Raw genomic sequence first — 26,500 nt, forward strand, 5'->3', positions numbered from 1 at the left:
AAGGGTATGTGTGAGCAGAAATGTAATTAATAGAATCACCAGGATAAAAGGTATTTTTGTATATGTCAAAATTGTAACCTTGAAATGTAAAAACAATTGCTAAAGAGAATATACAGTATGTCCTATGACTGATCCCTGAGGCACACCAACAGATATGTCAAGGAAGGGATAATGTGGTCAGTCTGTTCATAATCTGCCTGGAATTTCAGCAAATAATGTTATGCCACTAACCTTTTGTCCATAGTCACATGGCTGGTGTGTAAGTGAAATGCTGCTCAGTTAGGTACTTATGTCCAAATGATTATGTGTGTTGTTAACTACTTTAGAGTTCCTCCTTCCTCCCTTAATATTAATAGAGAATAAAACAAATATTAGCTGCTCACAGAGTTTTCAAGACGTTAGATGGCTATAACAGTGTAGAAATGGGCCATTTAGGATTTGACTATGTGGAGTCACCGGCTTTTAGCATGGTGGTTCAGCCATTGACTTCCACACAAGAGGAATGTCATTTGAGTAAGAGTCAAATCAATGTAACACATTATGTCAGTAGCCGTGCAAAAAAATCATTAGCTAGTAAGGCTCAGGATTGTCTCATCGTGTAAGTGCTCTTTAGTATGTACCACAGTGGCCGTGACATTTCTGAATTAAAAGCTACAAGTTCGTTAAAGGAGGATCTTGACTGATGAGCTTTTCACAGTGATACACCTAATTACTCAACAAATGTTATGTCACTTGAATCCGGGCCATTTTGAAATATATCAGCTGTTGCGTACAATGTACGGTATATAATGTGTATATGTATATATATACACATATATGTATGTATATATATATATATATATATATATATATATGTATGTGTATATATATATATATATATATATATACACATATATGTATGTGTATATATATATACATATACACACATATATATATACAGCCGTTGCGTACAATGTACTGTATATAATGTGAATATATACATATACAGTACATTGTACGCAACAGCTGATATATTTCAAAATGGCCCGGATTCAAGCTAAACAAGATGCAAAAACTGTCGTTATTAGTTTCCATGTAATATTTCAGTCAAAATGTTAACAAAAATCTAACCTTTTCAGTGAAGTAAAATTATTAAAAGAAAAACAAATGTTGACTTTAAACAAATATTTCTCTCCAAACATGTGTGTCTCATTTTTACCAAAGGGGTGCCAATAATTCTGGAGGGCACTATATATATATTTATATATTCTTACCACATCATATAACACGAAATACACCAGTCTTTAAAAGACATAAGATGTGGTTAGACAGAGAGTCGCTGGAAAAAAACAAACAGTGGTTGGACTGACGAAAAGCCCACTTTTCTGCAGTATTTAGAAAGCGAGGTAAAATATTCAGCTTAGTACGATTTTAAAAAAAATCTGCTGATGCTTCAATGGGAATAGCCTGGAAACAGAGTAATATGTGATGCAAGAACGGATATCAATATTTGTTAGATCTCAAGAAGCACAGTCAAAATAGAAACACTGTTCACATGCTTTCACAGAAAATAAATTGACAATGTAAAACAAACTGCCAATCAGAATTGAAAAGAGGACACTGCTATTCATCTGTACGTACAGTATGGGAAATGTTTCATCTTCACATGTTTACATATTGTTTTGTGATTTAACCGATCCACACAATACAGTGGCACATTAAGTCAAGAACATCAAGTGTTTTAGAGCATAAAGCACAAAGTTGCGAATAGGCATATAGCAACCTCTGATCTATTTTTCGAAAACTGATTCAATATTGAGAATGAAAGAGAGACAGAAGAAGAGAGGGATGGAGGAAAAGTAGGACAAAGAAAAAGCCTCGACAAACAGATCCATGGAGGACAAACTCCAAAGGGCTCAACAATGAGTAAAGAGATTTAGTCATTTTCTTCTGTTTGTTGATGAATTCCCATTGTATCCTAAGCTTTGGCAATAGTGTTCTCTTGTACAATTCATGCCAACCATGCATACTGGTTTGACAATGAAACAAAACGATGAGAACCATGTGAGATACAGAGAAGGTGGAGGGCTGTCATGTTCAATCAGAATGTGGCTTCTGTGTTTGACTGTGGAGCAGAGAGGTGGAATAAACCCCCCTGATTAATTTAAGATCATTGTCTTCACATTTTTAAAAGTGAGAGACAGAGTGAGAAAGGGAAGAACAGTGAGGAATTGCAGGAAACGTAGTGATTGTGGATATTTGTGTATGAGATTCTCACTAGTGTGTGTGTGTGTGTGTGTGTGTGTGTGTGTGTGTGTGTGTGTGTGTGTGTGTGTGTGTGTGTGTGTGTGTGTGTGTGTGTGTGTGTGTGTGTGTGTGTGTGTGTGTGTGTGTGTGTGTGTGTGTGTGTGTGTGTGTGTGTGTGTGTGTGTGTGTGTGTGTGTGTTTCGGGGAGTGAGTTTGTCATTCCACTCGCCTGTTATGTTGTGTTATTGCTTATTGAATGAGATCCATGCTCCACTGTATATTCAGCATAATGACTATAGATCTAACAACAATACTGAAAACCTATGGCTGGTTTAACTTATCGATCTGATACACTCCTATCGCTTTGCTATGTGCCTATTTGTAATTGTGTGTGTGAGAGTGGATTACGTATATGCCAATATAAGGGGTTGGTATTGGTCTTTGTGCGGAAATCACGTCATTTGTTCAATAGTGCCCTTCCTTTTTGCAATGAAATGTATCACCGCTGTTCATGTGGAAAAACAATTACCCTGAACACATTTTAACTAAAATTCAGAATGAACAATATGAAAAACTCACTGTATTGCATTTTTTCTTTAGATGAATATTGCATTATGCAAAGATCATTTTGAAAGATTATTTTCTTGTGCGTTGTTCTCTTTAAACAGGCGATGAATTAATAGCAATCAATAGCATATGATGCAGTCAACAACAATATTGCTCTTTCATGTAGGCCAGATTCACATATTTGTATACAGTAAATAGCAATATATTTAGCTATTGAAATGTACAAACATTAAATCACAAAACACGATTAGCAATGAATTTAAAGATCCATATTCATATAGAAACCAGGAAATTGAAATAATAAATACACAATTCAATTAAGGACTCAATTTAAAAAAGATTTGCCCATAACGGTTCTCAAAAAAGGGGAAAAAAATACAATGCAATACATTCTTTGAAAATAGAGACAGGTACCTGTACCCGTTGTGAAGTTGTATTTTATTGTTTCAAGTTTTGACTTTCCCCATCTTAACTTTTATCCTTCTCTTCCATTGCCTCCGCTGCTTATCTCATTGTCTTATCCTCACAATTCCTTTGGCTCCCTGTCTCTTTTCTCTCTCTTTTGCCATGAGAACATTTCTAATTTAGAAGCCTTTGTTGGTTTGCACCCAACAATTAATGATAATCCACTGCCGAACTCAGAAGAGAATTCCTGTCTTCACGGACAGTTTCTTCGATATTGGTGAACATGAAAAGAAAGCTGGGAACCCTGTGAAGCAAGACCAATGTGTTGTCATCAAGCAACACATTCTGTGGGAGAGTTACTCTGAATCAGTTTAAGCCACATTGTTTTCTGAGGAATAAACGTTATCTCACACTAGCAACTTCTCAAGCCCGAAACTACTTGGGCTGAGGGAGCTTTTTAGAGACCGGAGAGTTCCTGTCATGATTTTTTATTAATATCTCAATAATTAAACAAAAGATACAATAAATAGTGTTGCTACAATCTGCCAACTGGTATTTATAATAACATTGTTAGATTGTTAATTGTTAGCTAAATATATTCCCACTTTTCTTTTGTAAATTAAAACTTCCTTTTTCTTAAATGTTAATAATCCAAAGCTTTCTGTTGGTGATTCCAGCTGATCTCTTATTAGCTGGGCTATTTATACAAATAAGGCAATGCTATCAGTTTCTATGAAAGTTTCAACTTCTGCTGCGAAATCAACAGATACATGTTCCATGAAACGTACCGCAATACCAATAACTCTCAACAAACTCTAACCAAGCACATGACCAGGGCAGCCGTAGCACTGTTACGCTTCCGCCACAGTCACTCTCCTAAGCACAGATTTGACATGGTACAGTAGCTGCCTCGTTTCACTGTAAAGCCCCCCACTATCCTAATACCCTGCATGACTGTGTGGAAGGGATTTAATCTCTCCATGTTAGTCTGATACAACAATATCTCAGGCATTTACTCGTGTAAAATCTATAAAATGTGACACGGCTGATCACAAACCGTCACAAAGCCACTTCTAAACTAGACTTAAATGTGTTTACAAGGCTCTTAATCTAATACTGATGTATGGATATGTAGAGTCAATATGTCTTTAAACCAACTTTTTTGACCATTTGATGATCTAATGAATCTGAGAGAAAGTTGTATAGTAAACCAAGTTAGGTCAACAACATCACACCTTGGATTTGGTTAGTTGTTGTCTTAAATAATGAAATTAGGATCATTTGTTAATAGTCTTTGCAAAGTTCATTAACACATTTGAATGTGTTTAAATGTTTTTTTGGGGGGGGGGGTTTTCTAATGCATTGACCTTTGTTTGAGGAGACTCCCCACTGAGAGTGAAATCCTCCCCCTTCCCTAAGCTTACCTCTGTTCTACACCCCTCAATATCTCGATGGCTTTTCTCAGCAGGGGTTGCTTTCATCTGTTTTTCTGACAACCTGAAACGTGTTCCTGGGGTTTTCTTTCTGCATTGTAAGCTAAAACATCAGCACCCATGTCGTCTTAAAAAGATAGTATAACACTTGTATTAGCATTTCAAACCTATAGCTCCCATGAAGCTTTGACAGTGTGCCATAAGGCTTCTGGAGTGATATGTTGTAGTCGATTGCCAACAAAGTAAGCACCACATAAAGTGTGCCGATTTCCCTTTCTGATGCCCAGCCTTTGTGTTTTTTCAATGAAAATAAATCTTTAATCTTGAATGCATATTTATAATTACATGTTTTCATTAAACATGAGGTAGTCTTTTAAGAATGTTCTCCATAAAACTGACTGACTGTGGATGAAACGGACCTGTGTGAATACATGACCATCCCTCATCAATATTACACTGCTTATCAATGACTCATTTGAATAAGTACTGCTGGGTATCCCTAAAAGCTATGAACATGTCTTAAATTGTCTGAACCCAGGACATTAAAAAGTGTAAGTCTCCTGAATACTGAAATTCATGGGATATTTAGTCAAGGCGATGTGCAAGATGTGGATGAGCAGATGAGTCAAGAGGAACTGCATGTTTTTGTTTATACACATGTTGAATGTCAATGGAAAGGCCAGCAGTAAAATTCTTCCCAAAGAAAATGTCCCACAGTAAGGCTTATTTTGTTTTCTACACCCTCTGATGTGTGCTTAGGTTTGACAACTCTGTCTCTTTATTATTGGTCACTCTCTTTATAATTGGCTTCAAATTCAGGTAGCGCTGATACTTTGCAGTTTTAGTGTCTGTGAAACGATACAGAGCTGTAAGGGACTGTAGACCTCCCTCCCTCCATCCGTTCAAAATTAGTAAATTAGACAGGGTTACCCGGGCCTGCTTAATAGCCTCTGATGTGATAGTAACAGGTACACATGTATACACCCCTGGGTTAAGGATTTGTCTTTATGATACATGAAAAGAAAAGTCATACAAACGCTAAAAAAAATGTCCTTTGCCATGTAGAAAAATAAGATACGTTTATATTTAACATGCACTCAGATGAAGATATTGGACAATCACTGTAAGTCCATACAAAAACCTGAGGTGGAATAAAAAACAATTAAGAAACTTCTAAGTGTTTTCAAGTAGTTCCATCCTCCAAATGCAGGTGTATGAATAACTGATTTAGCAATTGTGTGTTACGACTGCTCTTCTGTCATCAGTATTTGATCTTATGATTAAGTAGTATAATATTATAACATTTATAATTATCAAAAATATAAAACTAATCATAATGAAGTTTGAGGATTTTCGCTGTAGAGATAATAAAGCTGTGTCGGCAAATACAATAATGCATATTTCTCTTGATATGTAAATTGTTTTCTGAATAACAACTGAATTTCTCTCTCTCTCTCTCTCTCTCAATGTTGATGTGTCTTTTAGGAAGGAATGGGGAATCTGCAGGTGACCAAGGAAGGTGTCAGACTGGAGGGAGTGTCCGAATTCTTATTGCCTCTATACGTCAAAGAGATCCAGTCTCGCAGGGTAAGATGAGTCATAGAACAACAACACATGCATCGTTTGACTATTCACTGTGAATTTGTAATAGATTTGAATCATCCTGCAATCAGTTCAATCTGTTCAGGGTCAACTGCTTTCATATATGTATACCTCCAGGGAGGCGACAGCATTATGTTTTCAGGCTGTCAGTCTCTCCGTCTGAGGCGATAACTCCAGGTTTCAGTATATTCTTTACTGAATATTACATGAGTCGTGTGTGTGTGTGAGTGTGAGTGTGAGTGTGTGTACACATTTCAATGTGCATACGCCCCTATGTTCCAATGCCTCAAATGAGCAGAAATCAGATGTTGTCCTTAAGCTCTATTCGTCATGTGTGTGACATATTATAGGCTTGCATATGATGCAGCGCTCTTCCATGTCTCCATTCATCACACAGAATCATCATCGATCCCGTCAGCCGAGGCAACACCGACACTATGTCACTATATGTAGGACAATCCTTATGACATTGTGTGTATGGGTGCTTAAGATTACTTGTGTTTGTTCACTTGTGCGGTGTGTGTGTTTGTGCGTGTGGAGTAGAATTTCAACTGCACACCAAGAGATTAATGGTGTGATAGAGTGGAAAAATAAAGGACGATTGATAGACAGGGAATGTGGTTAAGATACAATACTCCATACAGCTGTAGAGTTGTTTTGCATTACTGTTAATTGAACATCATTTTTGAAGATATCTGTGATTACTAGTATCGGTTGGGTTTTATCCAATACCGGTGCCTACTCGGTATTTTTGAAACGGTTCCCGGCCGAAACGGTTCTCGCACCGGTACTTAAAAAAACGAAAATGCACACACGTTGTCAAAAAACAATACCCTTTTATTTCCTGTGCCAAATTGAACACAGTATTAACTTAACTATTTAAACAATATAAATACAAGTAACATATAGTAATAAATAAACCAGTATAGAGAGTCCCAGCCTCGGACTCTCTTCTATTTGTCCGACACTGGCTGCTGCCGTTGAAGTGCTTGGCCTCTCGTCACGTAATTTATCAAACACGGTGCATTGATCGGCTTTTAAATAAACTCCATGCACCGTCAGATTTTTCATTAAATTAGAAGTGATACCTCCCTTGCATGCTATTGCTTTAAGACATGTGTTGCATGTCGCAGAATCTGCATCCTTAGATGTGAAATGAAGCCAAACCTTGGAGCGTTTTACTTTCGGCATCTTTATTGATCCTCTCACTCAGTTCTGATTAACAAGTGTGCTGAGTAGCGGCACTGACGTCAGGTTCAACAACCTCAAGTTGACGCCGGAACACCAGGGGGCAGTATAAAAAAAAAAGTCTGGCACTGAAATGAGGCACTGAAATGTTCGTTCTTATTCGGTCTCGTTACTATCGTTTATGTCGGAACCGGTGCCCTATTGGCACCGCGTTTCGGTGCCCAACCCTAGTGATAACCACCCAAAGTTGACATTGCTCATAAAGGTTATATTCTCATAATTTGGTAAAACACTTTCTGATAGTCGTTCTCTCTTTTGGTGTGTGCTATTTGGACACATTGCTTAAAAATACTTTAGGGCGTCCTCTACCACTTTCTGTAAATAGAGGAATCTGAAACACCATTTACACTGATGTGTTTGCTTTGCACTGCAAATCATCTTATTGAGGAGTGTACAAAGCAATACCAACTGTGTTTACACACAAAACATGTTGTTCTGCTGTTGTAAGCTATACAGAAATATTCTTAGATTTAAATGTGTGATTTAAATGGAAAATGCCATGTGGTCTCCCACAGTTAGTTATGGCAAAATATGATTACTAGTTTAAAATAATTGTCAAAAAAGTGTATTTTATATAATATACATAATGCGTACAAGTATATGTTTTTTTTTTTGTCAGAGAAAGAGGGATAACATCAGCAGAACTCTGGTGAAAGATGTGCTTATATTTACATGGGTGCGGTACAGAGGATGGTACAGCATATTGATAAAAAAAAGAACAGGAGGATGGTCAATATAAAAACAAACGAGCCGTGAGAAAAGATCACCGAAGATAAAATAAATGAGGGAAATAAGGATAGGAGTGTAGAAAGATGATGAATAGTGAAGAATGAGGCGAAGAGATGGAACAAAGTTAGACGAGAGGTGCTTTGAAGGCCGATGAGGAGGAAAAAGTAATTAGGGAAAGGAGAACGGGGGCTGTAAGAGGAGATAAAAGGAGGATCAACAGACACGTGTTTAGATGAGGTTATGGGTGAAATAGATAAGTGATAACTCAGCTTGAGTCTCTGTGTTGTTTACATTTGATATTTGTTTTTTACTGGGATATGCATAGCAATAAAAAAAGACTGAGGTTTTCAGCAGTGTTTGTATCAACAGTGTTGCAAATGCATGGCATAATAACCCAGAGGAACATCAGGACGGCTTGTAAAGATGAGAAATACTGTGGATGAAGCTTGTCCTGTTTTTCAGTTGCAGCATAAATCAGGTTTTGACTACTTCAGCTGTTGCTACTTTATTATTTGCACCCACTGTATTGCTAGCTTTTCCCAGATTTTGTTTGTTAAGATGTTAAGTCAAATTCCTGTTAACTGCCTCACAAATCAGGAGTACATTACAGTTCAACTGTATTGGGGTTACTGTGTTGGTTAAGTCTTGAAATATATGTAATATGGTGGAGACAACATGTCATTGTCAAGATTAAAGTCAAATACATTTTATACACAACCCACAATCAAAAAATATTCTCAAGTAATTTTACAATATGTACACCATATCTCTTCCTTTACTCTGGAGAACGCTAATCTAACAAATGTGGTATATGTTGTTACAGTGAGTAAATACATACTTATATAATGGAAATCATTTATTTTGTTTCTTATCAGTGTAACCGTGTTGCAGGCTTGATACAATATACCTTCATATTGGTGTTGTCACACAGATTTGGATCAATATCCTTGTTCCCATTTAACAATCCATCACCTTTAAGATGACTGTAATGGTATTCTATGGTAAAGGGCTTTTCACTATACAGGTAGATACAGTGGGATATAAATGCAGATTCAAACTTCAACAACATGACTCAATTGCATCCTGTTGAATGTATTCTTAGATGGCAGTGAATGATATGCCACTGTCCGACTTTGAACTGTTCAGTTATTTAACTGAGAACAACGTGAATGTTGGGATTGTGTGATTGTCTGCCAGGTCTGATCAAGCAAGGCAAGTTTATTTATATAGCACCTTTCAACACAAGGCAATTCAAATGGCTTTACAAATAGAAAAACACTAATAGCCCAAAGAAATAGTGCAGAAGAAACACATTATAAAATGGCATATAAAAACAGTCATTACAAACATTTCAATCAAAATAAACATAATGTAAGCTAATATAAAATAACACAGGTATAAAACACATGAATAAACGTTACGGTGCACTGTAAGATATGAATAGTTCAATTAAAAGCAGCTACAAAAATAAAAGTCTTCAGCCTGGATTTAAAAATAGTACGAGTTGCAGCTGACCTGCAGGTTTCTGTGTAATAGGTTTTTTTGTGAGACATGTAAAAACAACATTACAGTAGTCCAGTCTACTAAAGATAAAAGCATGGAAAAGTTGTCCAAATCCTGCTGTGACATTAGTCCTTTAATCCTAGATATATTCGTAAGGTGATAGTAGGCTGACTTAGTAATAGTTGTAATGTGACTGTTGAAATGTAGGTCAGACTCCGTGACTACACCTAGATTTTGAGCTTTTTCTGTTCTTTTGAACATTTACAACTGAAGCCCAGCACTGATTTTAATTTGTTCCTCCTTGGTTCCAAAAACAATAACCTCAGTTTTGTCTTTGTTTAATTGGAGAAAGTTCTGACACATCCAGTCATTGCTTTGTTCAGTGCACCTATTCAGTGTTTAAAGAAACTGAAAATTGTGTCGACCAAGTTTTACTACACATGTGAGTGTTGCTTCCTGTAAAACGTTATACTGTCTGATAACGCTGTAAGCTTTGTGCTTAAAAACCTATTGTTGAGTTTGTGTTTTTACTGTCGGTTCTGTATCTGGTATTGAATGTTATGAATTCAAAAGGTTTGTCTGGACATAAATTGCACATTAATTTTGAAATGCTGTTCCGCGTGGCAATTATTTATGCTTTTTACCTATATCCCTAGCCCTATACACATACATAATACAATACTTGAATAACAGTGTGTGTGTGTGTGTGTGTGTGTGTGTGTGTGTGTGTGTGTGTGTGTGTGTGTGTGTGTGTGTGTGTGTGTGTGTGTGTGTGTGTGTGTGTGTGTGTGTGTGTGTGTGTGTGTGTGTGTGTGTGTGTGTTGGAGTGTGCAAAAAAGACAATGCTTATCTTTCTTATAAAAACAAACAGTAGGTTGCCCTCACATTTTCTTAACAGCAGGCACGCTCTTATTTTCATATTGACAGTCGCTGTGCTTTTATGTGGTGTAGTGGAATTGGGGTAGGAGCCTGCTGAATCAGAAGTATCCACTACACTCCCTGTGGACATAACTGTTTACTGCTTGTTTTGTGAAAATACATACTGTAGAAATGGAGAGACCAAATAAAAAACCATGGAGAAACAGAAAAGGGAAAGGAAGAAGATGCAGAACAATGTGTTGTTAAAATGGAAATCAGTAAGGTTTCTATAAAATGAAAATATCACTGCACCTCGCAAAATATATAACCTTTCATAAAATATGTTTACAACAGATGTATACTAAATGTATTTAGCACAGGTACTATATGTCCACCATATGGACAAATAGAGCACAGAGGCACCTGTCCAAAGTTACAGCTACAGTTCTCATAACTGTATGATGGTTCTGGTTGGCTACTTGAGTGTAGTGGTAATTTATGCCTCTTAAGTGTTTCTTTGACTAAACAGAAACGGACAGCCACAGTTCAGGATCAACAATGTTGCTGTAGAGGTGCTCCTTGACCATATAGTAAAAAAGCTATATATCTCCTTGGATTGTTACCTTTAACAGTCACACAAACAACCAGAATAAATGAAGGGCATCAGGCTAAGATCTTACTCGACAACAAATACTATTAAAAGAAAAGCCATTGTAACCAATTATATTCATTAAATCCCAAAACTGCAACTGATGTAGTAATTAAAAAATATCAAACCAATTTATACATGAAAACAGAAACAAGATCTCATTGAAATCATGCCATGTCATTAACCAAGAAAATTATGGGAGAAAAGCGACACAAACATACTCAAAAACCTAAAGAGGATCCCTCGGGTCTGGATAACTTTAAAAGACTAGTATGCAAAAGTATTAGTTATAGATGATTAGACCAGGACTCTTGTGACAGACATGCATTTACACCCCCTGTAAATGCATGTCTGTAGTATGAGTAGTATGAGTGTACTTTTAAAACCACAAAAACATGTGTATGTGCTTTAAAATTAACATTATAAGAAAAAAATAAACATTTTAGAATATAAAGAGAAGTAGGAGAATGGAGGAGAGAATGAAGATGACATCTCTCCCACGCAGCTTCATTATGCCTTATAAAAAAATACAATTGGCATAATCGGGGCCATCCCCCAGCAGTGCATTGTGGGAGAGGTAAATGGAAAATTGTGACTCCCATAGAGAGCTAAATACAGAACTATGCACATGAACCACACTTACAACAACAACAACAACAACAACAACAACAACACTCAAACTAGATTGGCTGGTTTCAGGAGAACTTTGGAAAGGAAGGGAAAGATGGCAAAAGAAGAGAGTAAAAGTGTCAGAGGAGAGCAGACCTACGGGTGATAGAAAAGGTTATCATTAATACATGATAAGGAAATTGGAAAGAGAAACAACGTAAAAAGGATATGTGATGAAATAAACACAGCTTTAACACCCAAATGTGTGCAGCACATTCTGCCATACTTATTGTAGTCAGTATTGCAATGTTGAACTGTGAGTGTGCATTATTTAGAACTCCTTTAGCTTATTCAATAGCATGGGTGACAGATAATATCCTCCTATATAGAGATAAAGACAGCAAACTTTGCAAATCCTGTTTTAACAACAAGAACCACAGTGTTTGACAGACACAATCACTACACCATCCCGATTTACCTATGTTTCAGCAAGGCAGCATAGAGGGTTTGGTCGTTAAGTACTGCTGGGGATCAAGCAGGAACAAGAAAGCTGTGGAGAGGCACTGCAAAGTACTCGGCAGGCATTTGAAGGCAACAAGGAAAGCTTTGATAGAAACAGGACCTCGAGCAATAACTGTGTGGCCACAGAATAAAGCTGGTTAGCAGCCAAAACCTCCACCAGCCCAGGGACAAACATCACAGGCCGGCGCTTAGAGGACACTATACCAGGGTTCTGCCAGAAAAGCTGTTAGACCCCGCGGCCAAGTTGGTCATGTGGGGTTGCTGTGCGAAAACTCAGTGGAGGGGCTTGTCACTACAACAGAGCTGGTCCACCTTAAAGATCAGCTTACCTTAAGTGAGCATGAGCCGTTGTTAGTGCTAGCTTCAGGGCTAACCCCCTCCACTTAAGTTAGCATGTAGCAAGCAAGTCATGCCGGGAGCTTAGCCTAGGTGTTAAATAGTCTTGCACACACATTGCATTTATGGCTGGGCAATAATGGACAAACTCTATTATCATGATATTTTTAATACCCCAATGTCGATATCACTTGGGCTGATTATTGGTTCTTTCACAACATTTTTGAAGAACAGAAAGAGAACGTTCATGAATAATCATCAGTAATGTGGCTATAATGACTAAGAGGGTTAAGGGACATTGAAAGAACAGCAAGAACAGAAAGTAAATATTCAGACAATGTCATATATTTACTGTAATGCAGCCTTTAAAACCAAGAAAAGTCAACACACGTGCCAACATCACAGCTAAGACATACTAAGAGTGTTTTACTTGTTCAACACCTTTTAAGTTGAAAGAAAATCTCACCTTGATCTTTATGGAAAAGATGGAAGTAAGGAAAAGGCCACTACACTTACATATGTCTCTCTCCGCCCGATTTGGCATCGCAGCTGGTGCTTTTGTTTTGTTTTTCATTAAAGTTACTACATTGTAAAGATCATGTTTCATGGTTACAGTTATAAACACCTGGTCAAAGTTAGGGGCATAACATTCCTTACATTAAACAAAGTATAACAGTCTGTTGATTTTTTTAACCCATTCACTATGACCTCCACCTTTTGCGGTCTTTTTTATAGTATTTCAACAGCACCTGGCTTCTTTTGGCTGCCATCATAATGATCACGCCTACTTGAAGTCTTTGTCAACATCAACGTTTTTTGTTTAGGGCATTTGCCGACGACTGGTGGTGTTGTTGTTGTTGTTGTAGTTGTTGTTACTTTTGGAGAGGAACTTCTGTTTTGGCAGCAAGGCAACATAAACTATGTGGTACGTATTACATGAAAATCAGCAAATGAGCTGTACTCGAGCAGCTGGTTTCAGAGACAGGGGGTACAAAGATGAGAGTAATTCACTAACACCTAGTGGCCATTTGTGATATGACTCAGTTGAGAGATTAGCAGAGCTGGTGTGGTGCTGCATGATTTCCAGTTGTGAGGTTGTTGCTGATTTTAATTCCATTTTTACAGTCGGTATAGCATGGAGGATTTAAAAAGTAGATGTGCAGAACAAGGAGGATGATTCCATTGTAAACTAGAGGCTGTGGGATTATATTCAGAGCAGCAGGTTTTGTAGGGTATTTTAAGCTCTCTTGGTGTATTTAAAAAAACACACTATGGATTCACTGCTCCCTCTGTGCCTTGCCCTCGTTGCTTTATTTCCACAAAGACCTGTTTTTAAGTGACACACACATACACACACATTTACTCTTTCCACTAGGCCCTATAATTGTTCCCATAGGGACCCCATGATGACCTATCACCACCACAGGAGGCAAAAAGAAAATGTCATTTATTCTGCTCTCTTGTTGTTTCTCTTTCTTTTTGATTTCACTTTTCTTTTTATGTCGCTCTTTTCCCTTTTATTATGCCTTTCCTTCCCTTTAGCACCTGTCTATGACATGTCTTTCTCTCTATATCGCTTTCTTTATATGTTGTTTTGGTTTTGTCTATCTCTCTCACCCCTGTAGTGAAACTGGCTCCCCGGAGACAGACCTGGTTATGTGCAGTAGACTGCCTGGATAAGTGCTTTACTTCCTGGGGAGGAAAAAAAATCTCTGGCACACAAAGTGATGATATTGAAAGTGTATGAATATAAAGGTACAGGGGTAAACTACAACACATCTTAGGAGGTGAAGCCAGCAAAATAATTATTCAAAGTTAAAAACAGACAGAGATTGAAAAGCAATAATGAACAGAAGAGATGAAATTAAAAAGTTTAAAGCAACGATAATTTAAGAACTCCTCTCAACCATGTCTTGTTCTGCTGCTTCAAGGAAGACTGGAACATGTGGGGGGTGGGTGAAGGTGGGAGGATGCCATAACTTTATTTTTGCTGTTTGTCAGTTTTAGATTTATTACTCCTTCTGTCTGCCTCATACTTTCTCTGTGCTTCTCCTCTAGGGACCTGAGCTAGCTGAAACTTCTCCAACTCTGGAGCTGTAATTGAATAGCAGAGAGTTCTAATGGAACATTAGACTGTTCCCGTCTTGGCAGACCCTATTGATTTTGACTTTGCAGCATTGTAAACAATCTGGGCTAAATGTAACTGAACGGATGCAGACCTTGGTATAGGCTATAATTCCAGGGCTATTGCTGTGGAACGGTTGTGCTGTGGCATGTAACTGTTACAGTATGGTTCTGTGTGACTTGTACTGCATATTACCCAGGGTGGCTTTTGTTTGCAACTTCTAAAATATAATAGCAAGTCATGTTGGTTTGTTTCACTTTCTATTCATGCCTTCTGTTTGTGTTGAGGAAAAAGGATGCCTCAAAGTCCAACTGTCAAGCGTACTTGATTTTAATTACGTGTCACCTGGGGTGCGTGATGCTGGTGGGTTTCATCTCACAATATTAACTTTTGTCATTATATTTTCTTTTTGTTTGTGTTGTGTCAAGGAAAGAGTGGCATGTTTGTGTATCCACATTGCTTTTCATCTTTGTGAAGCGCTACCTTTCGGGTAAAAATTCCCATGTTGTCACTTGGACACACTGTCAATAGAAATTCCAACTGCTATATAGGTTTGATTTATCATCCTTTGGTGGATGTGATTTGATTCATGAACATTATGTAAGGGTGAGGAGCTCAGATGCAATTAAAATATGCAAAATGCATTCTCTGTACTAGATTGTCCCGCTAGATAAGACAACTCAAGTTACACTTTTCAATCCTTAATGTTTAGGGGTGTTCCAGCTACTACACTTGCTATGAATTGCTTTAACGTAATGCAGTGGGTTACAGGCAATAGGGATTATTTGATGTAATGAAAAAAACATTTATTACACACCTCAAAGGTTATCCCTACTTTGTGGACTCCATATAATATTCCATGCCTTAGATGTGATGTTGAGTGAAACAGAACAAAGCTACAGTACCTTTGGTGCACATACAGTGAAGGTAACAAGTGTTTGATCCCCTGCCGATTTTGTTAGTTTGCCCACTTACAAAGAACTGAACAGTCTATGCTTTTACTGCTAGGTTTATTTTAACAGTGAGAGACAGAATATCAAAAAGAAAATCTAGAAATGTACATGAAAAAAAAAAAAAGATATAAATTGATTTGTGTTTGAGTGTGGGAAATTAGTATTTGACCCCCTTGCAAAACATGCCTTAGTGCTTGTTGGAGAAAGCTTTGTTGGACAGCACAGAGGTCAGATGTTTCTGGTAGTTGGTCACCAGGTTTGCTCACATCTCAGGAGGGATTTTGTTCCACTCATCTCTGCAGATCCTCTCAAAATCCTTAAGGTTTGGAGGCTGATGTTTGGCAACTGGAAGCGTCAGCTCCCTCCACAGATTTTCTATGGGATGGATGTCCGGAGACTGGCTAGGCCCCTCCATCACCTCAATGGGCTTCTTCTTCAGCCACTCCTTAGTTGCCTTGGCCATATGTTTTGGTCATTGTCGTGCTGGAAGACCATGTCCCATTTCCAGTGTCGTGGCTGAGGGAAGGAGGTTTTAATATGTCAATATTTTGACATACATGGCCCCCTCCATCCTCCCCTCGATGTGGGGAACCGCCCCGTCCCCTTAGCAGAGAAAAGCATCATGTTTCCACCTCTATGTTTGACACTGGGGATGGTGGTCTTGGGGTAATAGTCAGCATTGCTTTTTCTCCAAACACGACATGTCGAGTTGATGCCAAAGATCTTGATTTTGGTCTCATCTGACCACATCACCTTCTCATAAGCCTTCTCTGAATCCTTCAGATGTTCTTTGGCAGACTTCAGATGGCCTGTACATCTGCCTTCTTGAGCAGGGGACCCTTGCGATTTTAATCCATTACATCATAGTGTTTTACCAATAGTTTTCTTGGTGACTGTGGTCCCAGCTGCCTTCAGATCGTTAACAAGTCCCTCCTGTGTAGTTCTTGGCTGACCCCTCACCTTTCTCATGATCACTGATGCCCCAAGGCGAGATCTTAGATGTTGGAGACCCAGACCGAGAGCGATTGATGGTCATGTTGTGCTTCTTCCATTTTCTAATAATCAAACAAGTTGTCTCTTTCTCATTAAGCTGCTTGCTGATGGTCTTGTAACTTATTCCAGTCTTGTGCAGGTCTACAATCTTGTCCCTGATGTCCTTAGGCATTAGTTCCAACATGATCACAAGACCTGTCTCTGGTCTGGCCCTCGGTGGAGAGGTTGTAATCTGATTTATTGACTGTGGACAGGTGTCTTTTATCCAGGTAAAGAGTTGGTGTTAGGAGTACTTTCCTAAAGCGAGAGGACTTATTCAACCGGTCCGTGGGACCCAGAATTATTTTTGGTTCCAAGGGGATCAAATACTTTTTTCCCACAAATAAATGCAAATCAATTTATATCACTTTTTTAATGTACATTTCTTGATTTTCTTTTTGATATTCTGTCTCTCACTGTTAAAATAAACCTACCATTAAAAGTATAGACTGTTCAGTTATTTGTAAGTGGGCAAACTTACAAAATTGTCAGGAGATCAAATACTTATTTCTTTCACTGTATATATGTACAGTATATATATATATATATATATATATATATATATATATATATAAAGAGCTGATTCATTGACCATACGTTAACTCGTTTTTATCAGAAAGTCCCCCTGTTCTTGTGACGCTTATTATCTGATCTCTTCCAGCTTTTTTTCCATATCTTAAAATACTTTCTCCACTGTATTTCATTATTTCCATTCCCTATTGCTTTAGAAGTGTATCCCACCAGTCTATCATAAAAGAACACTCAACATGTGGCATCTCCACGTCCAACAATTGTAAGTTTATTTGATTTAAACAGCATGTCACCTATAGCTACTTGAGAATTTCTCCAGCCTTTGTCCGGCGGAAATGAATGAGTTAGACACACTGTCGGTGATAATAAGTGTCCACGTCAGAAGATGAATGCTGCACCGAGCAGACACATGCAGATGACTTGTCAGATGTCTAAGCTTTTTCAGTGTCACCCACAACATTAAAGAATATATTAAATAAGAACTCTTTAATGCCAGTGATGTTCTTTGAAAATAAAAGAATAAAGAAAAAGTAAAGTTTGACTCAAAGATGTTTGAATTGTTTAGCAGGGTCATGAGGTACTGTTGTTATTTGATCATTATTCGGAAAGCAAAAACATGCTCAAGAATGTTCTGTAGATGTGCTAATGACTGTGTGTGTGTGTGTGCGACTGTCTGCATATTTGTCTGCCTGGTTGGGCAGATGTTCAAAATTCCTGTGTGTCTGGTTTATGAGTGTCCGGTGCTTGCCGCTTTGCCAGACATGGTCGTGACCCATGTAAAAATAGTCTCCATTAACATTTAACAGCATTTTTTCAGAATGTCAGGCAAATGAAAGTCACATTGGCCCTGGAAGGGAGAGAGGAAATGAGACAAAATGAATAAGAATACTAATCCCTTGTTCCAAAAGATCACTCCATGCCTCCCTCCAGCTGCTGTCTCAGAGGTCACATCATACAAAAGCCACAACAAATCCCCTCATCACTAAACTTGACTGGAGAAAAAGGGCACGTCACGGCACACCATGTTAAATCTGAGAATTTTGATTATGCTGTCATTAAAATGGATATTGCTTCACCTAAAGTCCATCGACATCCGCTTGCCGCTTCCTTGTCAAGCCAAAGTGAGAACAAAGAGAAACTGAAAGTACAAGCCTTTGCAAACAATAGTACAGGATGTGACTCCATACATTATTTTAGTTTGAAGGACATTAAACCCCTTCTACCAATGTGTCATAGTTACATCAAATTTTACATACAGCAGACGGTCCCATTCCCTAAGTAGGTAATAAGTTATACTATACTGTTTGCTCTACCACTAAAGCTTTAAGGAGACATTTTAATTAAATAAAAATACTGGTTCATATGTAATACCTTTACATGGGTACAGTATGTTTGCTTAGCTTATGTTATCCAGCCTGTATTGTTTCAACCAAGACTAACAAACAATTCAAACAGTAATCATCTATTTTGAAGTTGTTTTTAGTCTGTTTCCTCACACCACTCCATGATGCTAAGCACTACCTGCTCTGGAACATCTTACCTTCCTTGTTACTAATCCTGGCTCTAGGCAGTATATCCCTCCACATCCATAAACGCTGCATTGCTGGCATGAAGAAAGTAGTAACCATTGAACACAAGGCTATTAGCTGTGGGCCAACACTCCATTTCCATCTGATTTAGTGAACTACACACAGTCAGGGTTGTTGATAGTTGGCTGGCTTTTTTTCTTGAGGGTAGTTTTTATTACCTTAACTAAAAGTTAATCTTTTCTTTTAGCTCTTTATAGCACTTTGTTTGCTCTTTTTGAGATGGCTTCAGTATTTACAATGCAACGGTTTAAAGCCAAACGATTGTGATGCTTCATCTTAAGCTTAGTTTTCTCTACATATTCAAGCTTGAATACACCCCCCCACCTCTTGGTTTCTGTGCAGTAATTGGCATAATGATCAGGCAAGCAGATAGCTTTGTACTGACAAATTTATCTTGTAGCCCACAGCTAGTTTCAGTAATAGCATCAGTGGGAAAATGAGGGCCTATATTAGGTGAAGGGACAGTCGTGACAGAGATGTTTCATTCCACAGCCAGAGCTACACATTTACTCAAGTGCGTTAAAGCATTTGTTCAGTGTAATCACCATATCAAATTAAGTGTGTCGAAAATATGCTCATTCATGAGAGGGATGCATGTTAACTGCACTGGCTCAATACTGTAGCATAAATCATAGCAGTAATGTAAATATATGTTTAACATATTGTCTTTCATGATCAAACTGGTCTAGCATAACCTCAATTTTTTGCAAATATCCCTCTCACTGTACATATACTACTTTAATTTAGAGTACAAAGTCATATTTCTATTAATTATGTGCATGTAACACTTTGTTATTATTCAACTCTCTTTAACACTTAGTCACATAAATATGCAAAAATGTGCCCATAGACACATTCATTTGTCCTATTTTGAAACTAACTCACTATAAAAAAATGTATTTTATGTATATTTTGTTAAATGTATTTGAACAATCTAAAGACGTTATTATACTAAAAGACACATACTCCGAACTGGCATTTACGGTGGGATTTTACACACCCAAACTCACACCTTGTCCCTGCAGGTATTATGTATTCAAAGGTTGTTTCCAAGGGAACAGTCACAATCCGCTGTGTGAAATTAATTAACGGTGGACATTTGAATTAATTAACTGGACGTGAATGTGGCATTACACTGCTCTGGCCTTATGACATTAAACACACTCATCCAGACACACACAGGCAAAGACACACATGCTTGCACTGAGAAAAATCACACAGATTAGATTTAATTACCAGTGTGTAGATCATTGGTACAATGTGGTTCAGCCCTAATTACATATTGTGCTGTTCCTCTGTGTGTGTGTGTGTGTGTGTGTGTGTGTGTGTGTGTGTGTGTGTGTGTGTGTGTGTGTGTGTGTGTGTGTGTGTGTGTGTGTGTGTGTGTGTGTGTGTGTGTGTGTGTGTGTGTGTGTGTGTGTGTGTGTGTGTGTGTGTGTGTGTGTGTGTGTGTGTGTGCATGTGTGTGTGCACGTGTGTGTATGTGTTGAGAGAGGGGTATGACAGAAAGTGGATCAGTTGCATTTCAGTTACATGAATGTGACTGCAAAGTAAGCAGGTTTCAATTTCTGCTGCTCGGGTCTAACATTCACATATTGACTATTCTTACTTCTTATGCCAAGTCAGCTGGAGCAAGCCTTTGGAGTTGCAATATTTGTCTCTTATGAAACTCACACATCCCCTCAAGGAATATTCAAACAAACACCTCTGCTTTGAGTGTAAAATTATCCTCCCATGTAGGCTTTAAAGCGGCATTAAAAAATAGGGATGTCAATCGAATATCAAAAGCATCTTTTTAACTTTTTAACTGATTGCTTTTGGCTATATTAAGCTATTGAGCAACAAACCTTTTTTTGTTGTCTATTCTCACACTGCTAACGCTGCCACTCTTAGCACTCTGTATCGCTCACTCCTTACAGCTCTGTGTTTGTAAGTGTAGGGGCTGAGCCCCGACCACGGCGCAACACTACCCACTAGAAAATGACAGCAAACGCAGTAAGAGAATGCTTATTTATGGTAGTTCCCTCATTTATGTGCACTTGTTTCACTTAAGCCTAGCGTTAGAGTATCTTGATTGTTGCTATCATGTCAGATACATGATGTTGTACACTGTATTATGCACATTTAGTGGAATACAGGGTTGGAGATACAGGTTGTGCACTAAGAGTTTTATAGTATGCAGGCATGTCTTGTTCCTTGATGGTGTTCTTCCAGGAAAAATAGTCAAGGATTAAGGTTGCCTTGACATAAAGGTCCACAGTCTGGGGGACTACAATGAAAATAACACTGAGAGAATCCCAATGCTGTACTCAAATGTCAGCCTGGCACACCTGAGGTGATAACTGAAGATTGTCTTCTCCCTTAAGACACTGGAGCCTGGCTCAAATGTAGAACAGAACAGCCAATTACCATACCGAAACAAAAGGAAGCTTCCATTATGCCCTGCTCCAAAAATGATGTCTGAGGAATCCAGCTTACAAGCAAGAGGCCTCTGCCTAAGTTCAGACTGGCAAGCAGTTGCCTTGATCATTGCTCCTGCAAAATGCGGCAACATACACAATTTAAACCAGTACTGTATCTTGGAATCCTAAAACACAAGAACCCTTAAAACCCATAATCCAGAGCAATAGATATGGCAACACTTGAAGACCACATGAACAGAACACTTCCAAGGCAGATGGCAACATTTTTTTTTTTTTATTAAAGTCCTATACAAAAGAAATTACCCATTCAATTAAAAGAACCCTTTGCATCTGGGATAATTGCACCAAAACAAACAACTTGTATCCAAGTAATTGTGTTACACTATAGTAAAAATATCATATGTCTATGACTGCAAAGTTGAAAGTATAAGTTTCAAGTGGTATGTTAATGTCAATGGAGGGAATATTCCGTGAGTTAGTTTAATAAAAGGGCTCATGATAATAACACTGTTAAGAGCTGTATTAGTATCATCACAGAACCAGCTATATTGATGCAAAGTCCTGGTCAAAGGAAACAAAGTATATACAAGAGGTAAAGTCAATATATAACATTCACAATGTAGGAGAAGAAAGAGACATGAGACGCTGAGAGTAGGTGCAGCTATGAGAGAAAGATAGAAAAAACAGTATCCGTGAGGATAAAGACCAGATCAAAGTACAGTGGATGAAACCAAGACATGAGTATGTCATGAGTATGAGTCATTTGAGTCAGCATCACCAAGAGCGTAGAAGTCCTACCGGTGAAACAGGAGGCCATAGTCTGCAACTTCAAATAAATTCAAAACATTTTTCTGTCTTAATGCTTGTTTATTATTTATTATTATTTGGCTTCTCGCACTTGACTGGGTGAAATTGTCAAATTATCTGTGCACAGTATGCATCTACGTTATCATAAACAGAGCTGACACTCACTGAAAACCATGACGAGTCCGACCGACGAGTTTGCTGTTTCGAGCTGAGTGGAATAATCCACTCATTCAGTCCGCTTACCGAATCTATGTCTGTGAAGTTCCGCTGACTGACTCGTAGACTACTGTTCTGGGTCATTGATCTGGATCCACGGATCCCTCGAATCCGCGAGTCCACTGTGTTTCCGGCTCTAAAGGAAGTTTCAGTGTGGATCTCTGGATCTGCTACGGTTACGGCTCTGAGTCTGACAAGTCTGCAGGAAGTGTGTCTGATCCGCTTCCCCTGAGCCAAACGATGAATTGTGGTGGCAAGTGGATCCAAGTCCTTATCTATGATAAACTATGGACCTTCTGGTCTGGTAGCTACTTGCAGTGGCGCAAAAAGTGGGTATGCACTATATGCGATGCATAGGGGTGCCACACCAGAAAAAAATTATAATAAAATAAAATTGGTTGCTGCATACCCCCCTGACACTGGGTAGCTGGGCTGCTAGCTACTTGCTAAAGGCTAGGCAGATGGACGGGGATATGTTGTAATATGGTTTTACATGTTATAAGGAGCGTAGTGAATGACGCAATTTATAGTTTTAATTTGTACGTCACCAGGTGTAGTGTAGGACTCAAAGGATTCGGGTTGATGGAGAGGGGAGACTCGTGACTCCCGGGTCATTATTAGGATCCGGGTTAATGATCCGGATGAATCAGGACTCGTACATCTCTATTAGACAGGTGATGTTAGCATAGCAAGCGAAGCGATTCTGACTATCTTGAATACTTTGCTATCCTATTGTGGCATAAGCCAGTTTTCTACAGGCATATTTTACCGCCGTAGTTTTCGTTATGATTTTACTTCTGATGGCAACCTGTCTAGCCCATGTATTGATTCCATCCGATAGCTGCAATAATACAAAACAGGAAAACGTCTGCCTGCTCTTCCCAATGATCAATAACAGTGAACGGATGGTGATTAAAGTAAGGTAAAATAAACAGCATCACACTGAGCCTGTTTAGTGTTGCCTAACTTTATAAAGTATGTGTGGTCGCGTATAGTCACTTAGCTCAGCGATGCTGCTTGTTACAACTTGTATTCGCTATACTCACCATGAACTGTTATTGCTCAGGTTAATTTCGCCCCCCTCCGAAGTAAGCGTGACATATTTGGTTCTTGGGGGGCCAGAAAGATCCGAAACACGAAAAACCAGGCTCCGGGTTGGTGGATAAGCGGCATTAAGGGCATTGCTGTAAGAAAAGAGCCGGAGAAAAAGTTTGAAGATTTTAAATCACAATACAGCACAGTCCAAATATTTGCAGCTCGAGGCCTTTTTTTATAATGAGTCCTTCTATTTGGAATTAATAGCAAATAAAAGGTATATTCAGAAACTGTAATTACCTAATTCTCACAAATATCCAAAATCAAGACATGTGGCTCAGACTGAGAATAAGCCCAATATGTATTGGTTAAACCAATGCATCACTTTGAAATGGTTTGGATATCACACAATAAAAACACTGAATGAACAGTAGGCAGAGGGAGTAACAAGAGTGGAACGGAGTTCAAGAAGACGGGTAAATCAAAAGAGGGATCAAAGATTAGGGACTATAAACTGGATTAAGATTAAAGCAAAGATACAACAAGAATGTAGGCAGAGAGGTCTTCAGTTGACTGGAATCATGTGAATTGAAAAATAATTAGAGAGAGACAGTTATTAGAGACATCAAGAAAAAAGCCAATTGAAAATAAAACAAAAAATGTGTTGGTAGAGGTATGAATTTATGGATTTTATTGGAGAAATTCTTGCTTTTGCATGCTTTTTCTTTCCCATCCTGGTCCAACCTTTGGACATGAATTACTGAGATCTGTCTTTATTAGTTCATCCTGTTTGCAAATGAACATGACACGTTGCTATTGTTGTTATTTGTTAATTATTCAATTACAATGTTCATTATAATAAGTATTACATGACTATAATTTCATAATATTGCAGTCATGTAGCATGTCAAACGACACAAAGGCACAAAGGATGTCTTACGGAACATGGCTTGTGTCTTTTTTCAGCTTACCTTAACCTTAAACACTACCAGTTAATTATTTATTTTGAATGGAAAATATGTTCTAAACATCTATTATTTATATACTTGAAACCAGTTTCCTGCCTAATGTTTATCTTGTCCTCTTCTTGCCTTCTATGTCTCGTGTACCATTTAAAGTCATTTCAAGCGTCTACCTTTCCATTTGCAATCACACTCAAAATCTCTTTCCGAGAACCAGCACCTTATCGTGGTGGAGAGGTTTGTGTGCCCCGATGAACCTGGGGGCTGTGTTGTCTGGAACCTTGTGTTCCAGGTAGGGTCTCCCATGGCAAATTGGCCTCAGGTAAGGGGCCAGACTAAGATTGGTTCAAAAAGACTTCATGAATGAACACAATTGGAAGCGAGGATACCCGGCCCGGAGGAAGCCCGGGGTCCCCTTCTGGAGCCAGGCCCAGAAGGAGGACTCGTCAGCAAGCGTCTGGTGGCCGGGCTTGCCACGGAGCCCGGCCGGGCACAGCCCGAAAAAGCAACGTGGGCAACACCTCCACTTCTCCGTCCCGCGGGCCCACCACCTACGGGAAACAACGATGGGGTCGGGTGCGCTGCCAGAAGGGTGGCAGTGAAAGCAGAGGGTCTCAACGGACCAGACTCAGGCGACATAAGTTGGCTTTGGGGACGTGGAATGTCACCTCTTTGGGGGGGAAGGAGCCAGAGCTTGTGCGGGAGGTGGAGCGTTACCAGTTGGATCTGGTGGGGCTCACCTCTACGCACAGCGTCGGCTCTGGAACCTTACTTCTGGATAAGGGTTGGACTCTATTCTTCTCCGGAGTTGCCCAAGGTGTGAGGCGCCGAGCGGGTGTGGGGATACTCACAAGCCCCCGGTTGAGTGCCGCTTTGTTGGAGTTTACCCCAGTGGACGAGAGGGTCGCCTCCCTACGCCTGCGGGTCATGGGGGGGAAAACTCTGACTGTTGTGTGTGCTTATGCACCAAACAGCAGTTCAGAGTATTCGGCCTTCTTGGAGACCCTGAAAGAAGTACTGTATAGGGCTCCTGAAGGGGACTCCTTAGTCTTGCTGGGAGACTTCAACGCACACGTGGGCAATGATGGAGACACTTGGAGGGGCGTGATTGGGAGGAACAGCCCCCCTGATCTGAACCGGAGTGGTGGTTTGTTACTGGACTTCTGTGCTAGTCATGGATTGGCCATAACAAACACCATATTCGAACATAAGGATGCTCATAAGTGTACGTGGTACCAGAGCACCCTAGGCAGAAGGTCCATGATCGATTTTGTTATCGTATCATCGGACCTGAGGCCGCATGTTTTGGACACTCGGGTGAAGAGAGGGGCGGAGTTGTCAACTGATCACCATCTGGTGGTGAGTTGGGTCGAGTGGCGGGGGAAGCCTCTGGACAGACCTGGCAAGCCCAAACGTGTAGTGCGGGTGAACTGGGAACGTCTGGAGGAGTCCCATGTCCAGGAAGCCTTCAACTCACACCTCCGGCGGAGCTTTTCAGGCAACCCTGTGGAGGCTGGGGACATTGAACCAGAGTGGGCGGTGTTCAAAGCCTCTATTGCCGAAGCTGCGGCAGGGAGCTGTGGTCTCAAGGTCTTAGGTGCCTCAAGGGGCGGTAACCCTCGAACCTCATGGTGGACACCGGTGGTTAGGGAAGCCGTCCGACTGAAGAAGGAGGCCTTCCGGGATATGTTATCCCTGGGTACTCCTGACGCAGTTGCAAGGTATCGACAAGCCCGAAGGGCAGCAGCCTCAGCCGTGGCCGACGCAAAGCAGCGGGTGTTGGAGAAGTTCGGAGAAGCCATGGAGAAGGACTTTCGGTCGGCACCAAAGTTGTTCTGGAAAACCGTCCGACACCTCAGGAGGGGGAAGCAGGGTACCATCCAAGCTGTGTACAGTAAGGATGGGGCGCTGTTGACCTCAACTGATAGTGTGTTAGGGCGGTGGAAGGAACACTTTGAGGAACTCCTGAATCCGACAACTCCGCACTCTATGTTAGAGGCGGAGCTGGAGTATGAAGGGGGATCAATTCCAATCTCACGGGGGGAAGTCACTGAGGTAGTTAAACAGCTCCACAGTGGCAAAGCCCCGGGGTTGGATGAGATCCGCCCAGAAATGCTGAAGGCTCTGGGTGTTGAGGGAC

General features: G+C 39.6%; 1 protein-coding gene across 2 annotated transcripts in view; it reads left to right on the forward strand.

The window, feature by feature from the left end:
- LOC134864191 (zeta-sarcoglycan) overlaps positions 1 to 26,500 on the forward strand; it is a 302,201-nt gene that overhangs the window by 205,825 nt on the left and 69,876 nt on the right. For both annotated transcript variants that reach the window (XM_063882994.1, XM_063882993.1), the window contains exon 3: positions 6,117 to 6,218. In XM_063882994.1, coding sequence (XP_063739064.1) covers positions 6,117 to 6,218 — 102 coding nt within the window. The remainder of the gene's footprint in view (positions 1 to 6,116; positions 6,219 to 26,500) is intronic.

The sequence above is a fragment of the Eleginops maclovinus genome, chromosome 5 (genome assembly GCF_036324505.1).
Source record: "Eleginops maclovinus isolate JMC-PN-2008 ecotype Puerto Natales chromosome 5, JC_Emac_rtc_rv5, whole genome shotgun sequence".
Lineage (NCBI taxonomy): Eukaryota > Metazoa > Chordata > Actinopteri > Perciformes > Eleginopidae > Eleginops > Eleginops maclovinus.